At 28.2% G+C, this 13,904-nt stretch overlaps 2 protein-coding genes across 6 annotated transcripts in view; one reads left to right on the top strand and one right to left on the bottom strand.

Moving 5' to 3' along the window:
• LOC114929866 (adenylate cyclase type 6) overlaps nucleotides 1-13,904 on the bottom strand; it is a 124,870-nt gene that overhangs the window by 82,322 nt on the left and 28,644 nt on the right. For all 5 annotated transcript variants that reach the window (XM_085489724.1, XM_085489719.1, XM_085489720.1 and 2 more), the window contains one exon: nucleotides 2,217-2,483. In XM_085489724.1, coding sequence (XP_085345850.1) covers nucleotides 2,217-2,483 — 267 coding nt within the window. The remainder of the gene's footprint in view (nucleotides 1-2,216; nucleotides 2,484-13,904) is intronic.
• The window catches only part of LOC114929868 (uncharacterized), a 67,403-nt gene continuing 59,295 nt past the window's right edge, over nucleotides 5,797-13,904 (top strand). Inside the window, exons 1-2 of the mRNA XM_029301568.2 lie at nucleotides 5,797-5,863; nucleotides 8,743-8,789. The gene's annotated coding sequence lies outside the window, so the exon portion shown is untranslated. The remainder of the gene's footprint in view (nucleotides 5,864-8,742; nucleotides 8,790-13,904) is intronic.

Genomic DNA, 13,904 nt, shown 5'->3' on the forward strand with positions numbered 1-13,904 from the left:
TAAAAAATAAATTATCTTAAAATAGAAGTTTATATTCAGTTTTCTCGTGGGCTTAAGTATATAATCTCGTGGAGAGGTTGGTAATGACATATAAGGTAAAACATTGATGCATAATTAATTATATATAATAATTAATACATGATTATATATTAATTGTATGTAGTTAAAAATCGATATATAATTAATATATAAAATTAAGTATTAATTATTAATAGTATTAATAATACGATAGACATCAAAATTACTCATTGCTATTAGTTTTTAACTAATTATATAATTATTCCTTTGATAAGTGTTCAAGTTAAAAAATTAATTAGCGCAATCAGATATTAGTCGTTTAATTATAACTGAATAACACAAAGAATACATACAAAGTTATAATTAAATATAATTTTATCTGATTATTTATTTATTTTTTTTTTAACTCGAACAGTTCTTTTTTTATAATCTGTAATTTTTCACTGTAATATAATTAAATATAGTATACGATTTTATTTTAATCTTCTTTAATCACATTTAGCAATTAACTCGATGTATTTTATTTATTTAAATTATAGTATGAAATAACTGATATTTCTTAATTCTTGATTATATCTGCGATTGAAAAGGTATAAAAGTATATAATTATATTAAAAATTTAAATTAATTAATGAAAGGCTCGTATAAATTAACAAAATTGAACAAATCAAATATAGTAGGCCAACTGAACGAGCAAATAAATAAGATGTAAAAAATTTTTTATTAATAATTAAATAATTAAATTATCATTCCGTTACAGAAACAATATAAATCGTAAACGTTTCGACTGTGTACAGTCTTTTTCAATACGTAAAAGTTAAATATTAAAATACAAAGTTAAATGTTAAAAATACAAAGTTAGTTAAATATTGAAATATAAAATTAAAACGATTCTTCACTGTTGACCAATAGATGTGCAAGACGATTGGTCTGAGATGCCAAGTTATGCGACATTTAATCATGCTGCGGATATATTACGCGAATTAAATCAATGTCAGATAAAATTAAAAAATCTTTCAACTTACATTATCGTTTTAACAAGTCCTTCTTCCCGATATTTCAAGTGTGTGTTGCGAAGTCTGAATAACAAATGTCAAAGTAGAGAGCGTGATGTATTTATTTATTATCAATGTTTTTTCTAAACTATGATTCAGCAAATTTTTTAAGTATGTCAAAATAACTACTGTCTAACAATTCGGTGTCTTTATTTAAATTAATTCCATTTTTCTGTTCTTTAATGTGGATCATTTCAGATATTAGCCTTTTATGGTAATTCTTTTCATGATCCATAATTTTAATGTTGTCCCAGTCAAATGTATGTTGTTCGTTTAGAATGTGTTCCGTGACAACCGAATGTTTAGCAGAGTCTAATTTAATATTATTTTTATGTTCTTTAAGTCTTGTTCCTAACTGTCTTTTTGTCTGTCCGACATATTCAGACTTCGCAACACACAGTGCAGTCGAAACGTTTACGATTTATATTGTTTCTGTAACGGAATGATAATTTAATTATTTAACTATTAATAAAAAATTTTTTACATCTTATTTATTTGCTCGTTCAGTTGGCCTACTATATTTAATTTGTTCAATTTTGTTAAAAATTTAATATAATCTCAAATAATTAAAGATTAATTTAATTTAACAAATTTAAGAAAAACGTATTTTATTTACTCAAATTATAATATGAAATAACTGCTATTTCTCTTAATTCTTGATTAGATTTACGATTGAAAAGGTTTAAGTGCATATAATTACATTATAAAAATTTAATAATTTTTAATAATTAAAAATTAATTCAATTTAACAAATTTAAGAAAAACTTGTATTTAAATTGTATTTAAAAGTATTTATCCTGAAAATCATGGTAATCGTGAGACAGTATGGTATTGAATGAATTTTATAAGAGTTTTTCTGTTTAATATTTACCACAATAAAAATATTAATATCTACCACAATAAAATATAAAATATACTCGATTAATTTCCTATGTACATATTAATATTTTTTATTGTGGTAAACATTAAAAATCTTGTATAAAATTCTTCCAACGCCATATTATCCCATGATTACCATGATTTAAATTCTAAAAAAATTCTCTCCGTGTATTTAAATACAACTAGTATATTTAAAAATGTGTCGGACAGTATTTTGTATCTTATATTTAAATATTTTGTTTCGAAATAAACGTGACGACTCACCGTAATGATGGAGGGTCGTGGCGCGCCGGTGAAGTGCTCGATGACCTCCCAATTGGACTTCTTAATTGGTGGAGTGTGCGGTGTTTTTGGTGTATTAGGCGTGTGCGGTTGAGAAGACGGCGTCGAAGATTTGGAACCCGACGTGTCGAACAGTAGTTCGACCCGGGGTTTGCCGCCGTCATTGCCGCTGCTCACGTGTTGCCTTAGGCTGGCCCATCTCCTGGTGGTCCTGGGGGCGCCAGATATCGTTTTGGGCCCGATCTCGCCCTGTCGAAAAAAAAAAGACAATTCATACGACTGAGAAAAAAATTTTATATTCATAAATATATTCGCGGGTGTCTTTTTTTTATTAGTCACTGATAGATGTTAAAAGGGTTTTTTTTAGTTATTTTTTTAAATTTCCATTTTTCATGAGAACGCTTGGACTGTATAATTAATTTTTAATTATATACAAATACATATACATAGAACTTGAATATAAATATAAATGTCGGTGTATAAATATTTGTGCAGAGAAAATTAATAATTTTATGTTTATTGTTTTGCTTGTATTATTTATTGAATGTATATGTTTTTTTATGAATAATTAAAAATTGCAAAAACATAAAATGCAATGAAAAGAAGAAATAATATATGATTCTGACGTTATATTCGATCTATTTTATTATATTACATATTGTATAGATATTATTTTTGTTTTATTGAGAAAAGATATACTTTTAACATCGGATCAGAAGAAAACTGTGTCATGCCATCGGAGACACCATTATTTATGTCGCCTCAGGCACTGAAAGTATCTGCTCGGTTCAAAGCAGAGGCGAAACAGCTCGAGCAACGTCAAAAGAAAGTCAACACCCGTTACGTAAATTTTCGCAACTTTGCGTAGAAATTGCAGAACGCGGAGGGAAACGTGAAGCCGCGTTCTTGTTCTACAATGCATAACGTCATGCATAAGTTGCACTTGTGTGTCAAAAGTTCAAAAAATCTTCCTTTTTCTCATTGATCACGATTCTCTCCTTACTATCTTTTTACGTACATATTTCAAATTATATATAAAAATATCTTTTATCATTTCATTAATTCTGGATTAATTTGGAGAACAAAAATTATATAACAGTAATGTTCCATCGTATTGATAAGTGATGTATTTTGATTTTTTTTGTTGCTTTTTATAGAAAAATTATATTTGCTTTATGATTAACATTAAATATAATATTGTATATTTATTCATTTTTATTACATATATATGTAATATAATATATATTTAATATTAATCATAAAAATATAATTTTTCTATGAAAAGAAAAAATCGAAATACATATAATACATATATATATATAACTATTATATTAATTACGTATAATAAATATTATATTATTGTTCGTAATATACATATGTATATTACAATTTTAAGTAGTTGCAAGGAGCTTAGGAAAATGTTCTCGAGTTCAAATTCATAAAGAAGAACTAAAATGAAGTATCAAAGAAAATAGAAAACATTGTGTGCTCTTGTTAGGATGAACGCACGTGGTCGTGTGTCAGCTGTCAGAGCTTTCAACATAGTCATCATCCGCATATGCGGTTAGATCCGTCGTTGACGGTGATAAACGCGATGCGAATCGTTGATGCGAAAAGCAGCCAGGTATACCTATAATAACTATCGCATAGCTTCGGAGCTCGTTTTTTTCAGGATCGATGATCACCGACCGCTTTCGAAAGGACGCGCGGAAATTGAAATCATGGCCCGTATAAACATGCCGCATCGCGTCTCGGCTTTTCGCCTTTTTCTCTCTCTCCCTTTTTTTCTTATTTTTTTTTTTTTTTTTTACCCTATATTTTCCCGGAAAATTCTTTATGCCGTCTTCAATGCCTCTCGATGCCGCTGCATTTTCCGCAATGGCGCATGACATTTGTGCATACAAACCGGAGCAACGAGAATCCTCGCATGCCACGTGTAGGAGAAAAGTTTGCATAAATACCGAGAGTTGTTTTATTACACAATACGCAAATATACATATAACGGCGAACGGGTTCGCGTTGAATTATTCGAAGTTAATTTCATTGTACCGGGTCGCAGAAAGTGGCTGACTGTGTACACTTAGTTTTAGTAATTAGCATTTTGCGTACACCGAGTTTAAAAATGAAAAAAAAAATCTTTCGAACTTTTCCGTTAAAATTCGAGAGCTCAAGAATAATTAAGGAAGATATTCATTTATAGGCTATCATTTTATTGTTTACGCAGTATCATAGATTCCTTATTTTTTTACAGTATTGTAGATTTGCATATTTCTCTTATTTCGTATTTTACGATTTAATTTAATTTATACATTTTTTTAGTTAAATATATTCAACATACAATATAGGAAATTATATTTTAACATTATACAAGAAATCAAAGCTTCAAAGGGAGAATAAAAAGAAATGTATTGGACATATTCTCCTATTTTAATAATGATTCTCTTATTTTATAATAATAGTATGCAACATTCGATTCTTTTATAATTATAATACTCGACGTTCGAATCGAATATTCTGCTTTTATCTGTCATATAACAATATGTCGCACCCTTATCGTCCAATTCTCGTTACATCATATCGCACTCTCCGAACAAGAGCAACCCTGAAACGTTAGAGTGAAAAAGAGAAAAAAAAGAGAGAGGAGAAAAGAGGAGCAAAAATGAATAGAAGAGTCGAGTTTTTTTTCGTGGAAAATAGAAATTTAATACGATACAATCGTCGCTCTTTGTGGATCCTATATCGCGCAGAAATATTCGTGAGCAAGTTTTATTGAAAGCATGATTTTGTTTCAGATCTGTTTCAGATACATTGTTTATAATATATGAATATTCGAATAATTTCATTCACATAATTTTAGTATTTGAAATATTTGTGAGTTTTATTGAAAGCATGATTATATATATATATATATATATATTCGAATCTGTCAGATAAATCATTATTTATAATTATTCATTATTTGAATTATAATTGAATACTTCATTTATAATATTTATAAGCGAGTTTCAATGAAAGCATAATTTTTTATCGAATCTATTTTAAATACATCATTTATAACGCGTCTAAAAAATATATAATATATTAAATATATGTAAAATTATATAAATAATAAATGTAAAAATACACGATAAAAGCTATACATTTTCATCATTTATCGTGTAATTTTACACTTATTATTTATGTAATTTTACATATTTTTATGTAATATTATTACATATTTTTTTACAGTGTGTATTAAGTGTAAATATAGCTTTTTTAAATATATAATTTAATAATTAACGATTGCGCGATGACACACTCTTTGAATATATGAATTCCATTTCGCAAATTTAAATTACGCGCACTGCGTATTTAAATCATGACACTTTTCCGAAGGTTGATATGACGTCACGCATATTGTCAACAAACAATAGCGAGCGCGCGCGGCTCGTTGTATTATTTTCTCCTTCCAAGTCTCGTGTAATTCATGGAAGAGCGATACTGAATAATAGACTTCAGGGTCAATGTGCGGGATCGGAATTATTCGTGTATTTTCCATGACATGAGAACCATTATGCGAAGACGGATCGTTCGGAGTGGATGAAGGAAAGACAATGATTGGTTGCAGCAGCGTAGATTCTGGAGTATCCGTGAGTCAGATGATTTTCTATTCTTTTCGAAACTTCTATAACAACGATCATTTAATGCAGGACTTGTTCATTTAGACGCGCGTTAAAATTAAAATATAAAATATAATTGCTCGTATTTTAATCTCCTAATTTCGTACGTTATCGACAAACGTATTAATGAACGATGGCAGTAACCTAACTTCAACAGCAATGTTCGATTATGTCAGCGTTTGATTGACAGTAATTTCAAGTGCACCGAAATTTGATGAAACGATGTTCGATTTAAATTAAAATTTAGAAATTCAAATGATTTTAGGATTAAGAATTAGGCTTCGTAATACTTCATTCTTTTATTGTTGTATTCTACTTTGTTTTTTTTTTAAATATTTATAGCGTCTATTTTTTGCTACAACGCTAAGAAGGATACACATTTATTTTTTGATAAAGTTAATTTTAATAAATGAGTACGGCACTTCTTTTTTCCTGCAAAGATAATTTTTCATATTCAAAGAATAGAATATACATCAATTCTATGAAAAACCTAAATCAAATATGATGCGTAAACTTTTTTGATATAAAATTAAATAATAAAAATTGTAGAGATTTAACAAAAATATGGAGAAATAATATAAATTAAATATAACGCGCGATACATTTTTTACATAGATTATCTCGAAATTAATGCTATTTTGAAATAAATAAATCCTCTTTTCAAACTCTAAAACACGGGATTTAGCTCTTTAAACACACATGTACATATATATATAAATGTATGTACGGGATCTGATTATTTTATGCACGTGACGAAGGTTCAATCGCACGTGTTTTCTATTCTTATTTCCGACCTCTACAAGATATATATATACATCCCTTGCACTCTTAGACGTTCTCGTTTTCCGATTTCGTGCTCTTTGCCTCATCATTCGTGTATCATCTCAGTCAGCTTTACAAGCCAGTTTTCAGCTCAGCGAAGCTTTCACTGCAGGCTTATTCAGTTTTCGCGATAACGATATTATATATTATATATACGTCGTGTAATGCATTTCTTAACCCTCCAACACGGCAAGTTTCGTGTGCGAGAAAGATATTTATTTTGCTATGAATATGACGGAAAAATAAGACGGTTTCGCGTCTGAGCGCCTCGGCGAGGAAATATTTTTTTCTCGTCAGAAAAAAATTCCAATTTTTTTTCTAACGCTATTATATATACTTTTGTAAAAAAATGCATCCTCAATTTTTGCGAGAAAAACTATCACTCGCGGAAAGCGGATTATTTATTTTTGTAGAGTTAAAATGTTGCTAAAGTATAAATGTTTAAAAGAAATATTATTAGTATTTATTTTTCGTAGAAAAAGTTGATGAAAAATAAGTATGTTATCTTCCTTAAAAATCTCTTCAACGAATGAAAAAGATTTCAATACAATACAAAATTGCCGCATTTCTCTCGCACTCTAACCTAGTGTATTTTCGTATTGTGTGCTTTTTGATGTCGTGCTATCAAAAATTGCTTCGTTATGACCGACGGTTTCTGAAAAGAATTGTAAAAAGGAAAGAGCGTCTTGCCTTATATTGTCTCATATTTATTTTACTTTTGTGTCGGCGCATTCGTTGACATGTTTCACTTAAGTGCGCCGCCGAGAGAGCGCATTGTAAAATTATCATTTTTACATATATTCAGATAATATATTTCGATGAATAATATTCGATGACATTTATTTATTGAAATCTTCGTTTAAACGCTCATATAATTATTACATCTATAATAATAATAATTTTTTGAACCGTGTTGAATAATAATTTTTATTTATTGAGAGATATAATAATAATTAATTATTATTATTATATTTATTATAATAACAATAATAATAATTATTATTATTGTTATTATAATAAATATAATAATTATTATTATTGTTATTATAATAAATATAATAATAATAATTAATTATTAGACTTAAGATATATAATAATAATAATAATTATAGACTTAAGATATATAATAATAATAATAATTATTATTATTATATATCTTAAGTCTTGATAAATTCACGGATTTTGCGTTAAGCTTGAAAGTTTAATGCTATTATTACAATAACATTTTAGATTTATTCTAATATACGGGAATTATGGCATATCTTGCAGATATTGTTCTAATTTATATGCTTTGCGAATGAAATAAGCACGCCAATTGCAGAGTGTGCTTAAATGGAAGAAAGAAAGTTGTGTATTTGTTGCCTCCCCATTTCTCATGAAATCTTTCTCGCAACGTAATCGTATCAAACGTAATTTTTTCCCCTTTTACTCTGCACTCTGTTGATTAAGCGAAAATGCTCGCGCAATTTCCTTTACATCGACATAAACAATTGATTATTCTGGATTGGTACTACGCTTCATTTCGTGTTTTTCCATCGATAAACTTTAATTATCGAATATATTGAGTAAAGTATAATTAATTTTGCTTATTGAATAAAAAAAAGAGATTGCATTCGGTTGATCGAGCATAACATGTTAATATTGTATTCGACAATATTAATTATACATATGGCAATTTATCAATGTAACAGACATAACAGCTTAATAATATAAAAATGCTATAGTACACACGGTATATCACATAGTATATATATCAATAAATCGAATAAAAAGCAAAGAGAGATTTTTATTTCTGACTAAAAATACAATATATATATTATATATATATATATGTATAAATATTTATACGAATCTTATAAAAGTTTCTTAAATAAATTTTTTTTTAGTTTATAAAATTATTTTATCATACAGTATATTTATATAATTTATTATACACCAAATATAAAATTCGGCGCATCCAATAATAATTTAAAAAAAAAATAATTTAAACGCTTCTTTAATTTAGATTTTACATTTTTATGTTACAGGCAACTTGTGTGAACATCAACTACTCCGCTGTTGTGCATCGGTGTCGGTGAGTGAAATAAACTTTATTTAATTTTAAAGCAACGGATTTGTAGATTGTAGTTTTAATAGATTCGTTGTTTGAAAATTTGGATGGACTAAAATAAATTAGAAAAAACTTATACATAATTAAAGAATTTTACACATATATACAAGTGTAAATTAAAGCAAGATATAAAGAATTTCAATTTAAATTTTACTTATTTGTTTTATTTAATATGCTCTTGTGATTTTATTAATTATGCATAGTAACAACTGCTTTACATATAAAAATAATTTATTCTTTAACAAACGTTATCCCAATTTTTTTGTAATCCATCCATCTATGTAATATGACATATAAAAATATTTTATTTTGATTTATGTAAATCAGAGTTATCGATCAAATAAGGTATGTAATGAACATTTTTAATGAATTTTATTTTACAAATTTATTAGTAATAATATTATATATGTATACATATACATTATGTATTATACATATACGTTATCTTAATGTATGTTTTATCTGAAAGTATTTGCATATATATATATTTTCACTTGACGTTTCTCCGCGATTCGATCAGTTCCTTAACGGAGTCGCTCATTTTGCACAAATATATCGGTTATACAATACGTAATCGTTTAAATAGGGCGCAAAGTAGCTTGCAGTGCCAGATCGTTGCGCACGCATCACGCGCGGAAATTGCCGCTCTTAAATTATTCAGCTTTTCCGCGGACGTTTGTTCGTTCGTTCGTTCGTGCTGATTAGGTAGGGAAACTCTCGCACGCTTCGCGCGAAGACTTCGCGCTCTCGTTTGCGAATGCTATATTTCATCGCGTATATTTCACCGAGAATACGCTCTCTTTCTCGTGTTTCTCGACACGTCCCATTTCGAGGCACTTCCTTTTTTATTCCCTCTAACGACGTACGTGCGCTTTTCTACGTCGGTCGCCAAGACGAACGACATTTGTAACGATCGGGTATCGAAGAAATATTCTAAGAAGCGTATATGTGCTTTTAGTAGTAAACGTCACAGCAAACACGACGACAGATAACGAGAGCGAAATCTATCATTGTTTAGAAAAATAAAATCTTACCTGTGATTATATATATTTAATATATATTTAAATTATTTATAAATAATATATTATATATATTATATTATAATACATAATATATATTATAATATATAATATATATATTTAATATATACTTAAATAATTATAAATAATATATTTAAATAATATTTGTGTTTTCTCTTAAAAAATTAATTATTTCAGAATACTTTGATTATCATGGTTTCTAATCAAATTAAACTAGAACATTAGCTTTCTTAGGATCTTAATTTCAATTTTGCATGGCCGAGCGCCTTCGTTTGCATTATTACCGTGTTGCACTTTAAGTACAATAGATGAGAATATTCGTTGCAACGTGCTACCGCGCCTGCAGCATGCATAATTAGGGAGTCGCAATATATTTATAATTATCTAATTGCGAGGTAAGAATACTTTTGAATCTAACTGTAATGTTATCAAGAAAAAAAGTGCAATTTATTATATCTAAATATTGCACTAAAATTTATTTTCATCAAAGTATGTTTATTGCATGAAATATATCCTCTGATAAAAAATATTCGTAGAAAAGAGTATTTGCATGAGATATCGAATCAAGTAAATTATAAGATACTTTGAAGCAAATAAATAAATGATTCGATCTTTTATTTTATATATATATACACAAGTTTTAGTCTTATATTATAATTTCATCAATAAATGAAACCTGTACGACAAAATAAGAAATATAGGTATATATTTTTATGAAGCGAAGCGCGTTAAAATTTACTAAGAACCATTTATACAGAAATATGTGCTAATGAGATATCGTGAAGAGAAAAAAGACGTGAAAGAAATGGAAAAAGTATTACGACAACTGCAGTGTCATTCATTATCGCCGTATGACAATGCGACGATAAAGGGACTAGATATGAAAATTAATTGTTTCGCAGTTTCTGCCGCATGATAATCGAGCATACAGTGCGCAGTACAAAATATATTATAATGTAAACGTGTCTGGCAGCATGGCATTTTAATTATACATCGCAATTAAAGTCTAAGAATATATTCATTTTATTCTAATGTTTCTTCCTTATAATTTTTCCAGTTGACTAGATAAATTAGAACTCAAAAATAACTTTTAATAGTACAAAATCTTGATTTTCCAGTTACCGTCTTTAACACTTTTTTTATTAATACTTTTAAAAAATTTTTTTGTTGAATATTTCCACTGAAATTAATGTCAATAGTTAATGAGTTATGTAACGCACTATAATCAGAATTTTTCCAGTACTTCTCTACATCGTTAAATGGAATCCTACGGCGTGAAATGCATTTAAGGAGAGCTTTTGCTCGAACGAGAACATATATATATATATATAATATACATATACATATATATATATATATATATATATATGTGTGTGTTTCGCGATATTCCGCGCACATGCTGCACCAATATACATATATTACACGACAAGTTAGTTGCGGTGAATTATAATATGCGTTATAAAATGCGTATTGCGAACGCTGAGACTCTGCTTCCTCAACTAGAAATTACTGCACCAGAGCCAGGAGTATTAAGGCATTACGGGCGTTCCTTGGCCGGCAAATGTCTGAGCGAACGAGCACATTCAACCGTGATATAAAATAATGTAATATATTATAAAAGGGAAGAACGTTAAAACGCGATAATATCGCTTCATTACGAGAAACGTGCTACGATTATCGCGAGAATGATTCGCGCGTTCTCGTTAATGTCATTTAAACGCGCCGCTTAATGTTGGTCGCGCCAAGTTAATCGCATTGCGTTTACCATGCAATATTCATTTTTGAAGAACATCGTGCCTCCCCGACCGCGAGATTACGATATTATCATCTTTCCGTTCAACACTTAAAGTCTCATCATTATTCAGATGTTTAATATGACTTTTTATTTTACATATTTTTTTTATTAGATATATATTATATAAAAATCTAGAGCTATAGGCTTTGAAGGTGTTTAGCGATCAGGAAAACTGGGAATTGTCAGGGAATTTGATTAATTTGGAATTGTCAGAGAAAAGTCAGGAAATTTTACTATTTATCTGGATTTTTTCACATCATTCTACATCTGTCTCAATAATTTGAAATTTTTTTCAATAAATATAACATTTTCTTGACTTTCAGTATGCTAATTTTCTGTGTTATTTTATTTCAATGTATTATATATATATATTTCGAAATATATTATAACATTGCTCAAGAATTATAATATTGTTCAAGAACTTTATTTTAATTTATTTTTTTATTAAAAATTAATATATTTTATTAAAAATGTTTTATTTAAAAGTTTTATTGTGATATTAGATACTATTAAATATATTAAAATATGTGCATTATAATTTGTTAAAATATATTAAAAATAAAATTTGATATGGTATAAATAAAAAAGGTGATTATTTAAATAGTTTATATATAGTGACATGTTTAATTTCGATACATAATGCAGATTGTATAATTCATTAAAATTTTTGTTTTAACTTTCGAATCTTTTCATTGTTCACAAAAATATCTGAAGGATTTCATGATTTAAGATTGAATTGATTTATCATATAAACATATGCAAATGATATATTTGGAAAAAATAATACTAAAAAGTCAGGGAGAAAATAAATTTCTGGTCTTGGAAAATCTGAAAAATCAAAGAATTTTTCATTGAGTCTGCTGGACACCCTAGCTTTAGTTAAGACTTTAGTTTTGGATGCAATAAATCATCCAACGAATTAAAGTTCGTTGATTAATTAATTTATTTGAATGAGTGTGATAAATTATGCGTCTTGCAAATCCAACACTGCTTACGTATGATAATACAAATTACCATGTATACGTCTTTGCGTCAATTTGCATCAATACGACGACCATTAATGTGCATTAGTGCGCACTACTTCATCCTACTCACATCCGAATTCGCAATAAGCTATCTATTCTGCCGAGCTCCACGTTTTCATCCCATCTGTCAAATCGCGAATACATCATAAGACAATCGGATTATATTATATGTATAATAACTGATTTTATTTCTGCTCGTCTCGTTGCATTAAAATTTCAAATTTTGTACGATTAAAAATTGTCATATTCATAATGTGTTTAAAGCAGTTTCTAAAAATAAAAAAAATATATATATAAATAATATATATATAAATTCTTAACGAAACGTCAAATTAGCGATACGTTTGTTGAAGCGCCTTGTGACGATAAAACGAACTGAAACGCGTTAATGGACGTTCGGTGTCCGCTCATGAAAGCTAGATAAAATTCTAAACATTCGGAACATCTAGTACCGTAATGCCTTTATCCTTCGTCGACGCGTTCTTAACATATGCGCGCAATGTGTGTTTCGCGAGGGGTTGATAACACGCCACCTGGCACGTTGTTATATCTCTATAATTTGTAATAAAAGTTCGTCTCCGAAATCTCCATGTAGACCAAAATTTTTTAAAATAATTCGCGACGTATGTAATAATCAAAAATATTTTTACAAAAAAAATAAACCAAAAATTTTTCTTTATATCAAAATTGTAAAAATATTTTCGATTATTGTATATACGTTAGGAATTATTTTATGTATAAAAGAATGAAAAAAAAAGTTTCTCCATGGATATTATTATATATATGTATGTGATATAAGCTCTATTTGCTAGCATAATAATGTTTCTTTAATCTAGATTTACATATCTTTTTCATTGTGCAAATTAACAGAATATTGGATTTGAAAATTTATTTCCACACATGCAGACGCCATTATATTATTATATTGTCATATCGTTGCATACTTTATTTTAATAGCGAGTGTATATTATAGTATGTCATAGCGTATAGAATAATTTTATGCTCTCGAATATATACGATATTAATATCGATATTAATATTGATGAAAGTAATGACAATATAAATTTTATTACGAATGTGCACATGCAACGATTGAATTACGTTTATGTCAATCTGTAATTATCGGGAGATATATAACATAAAGCAATTATACGTACGCTCCGGAAATAATACAGGCGCCATACATACGTTCGATCTTGTTTGAAACGCTTTTATAACA

This window comes from Nylanderia fulva, unplaced genomic scaffold, assembly GCF_048542155.1.
Source record: "Nylanderia fulva isolate GAGA-0341 unplaced genomic scaffold, ASM4854215v1 Scaffold9, whole genome shotgun sequence".
Taxonomy (NCBI): Eukaryota; Metazoa; Arthropoda; class Insecta; order Hymenoptera; family Formicidae; genus Nylanderia; species Nylanderia fulva.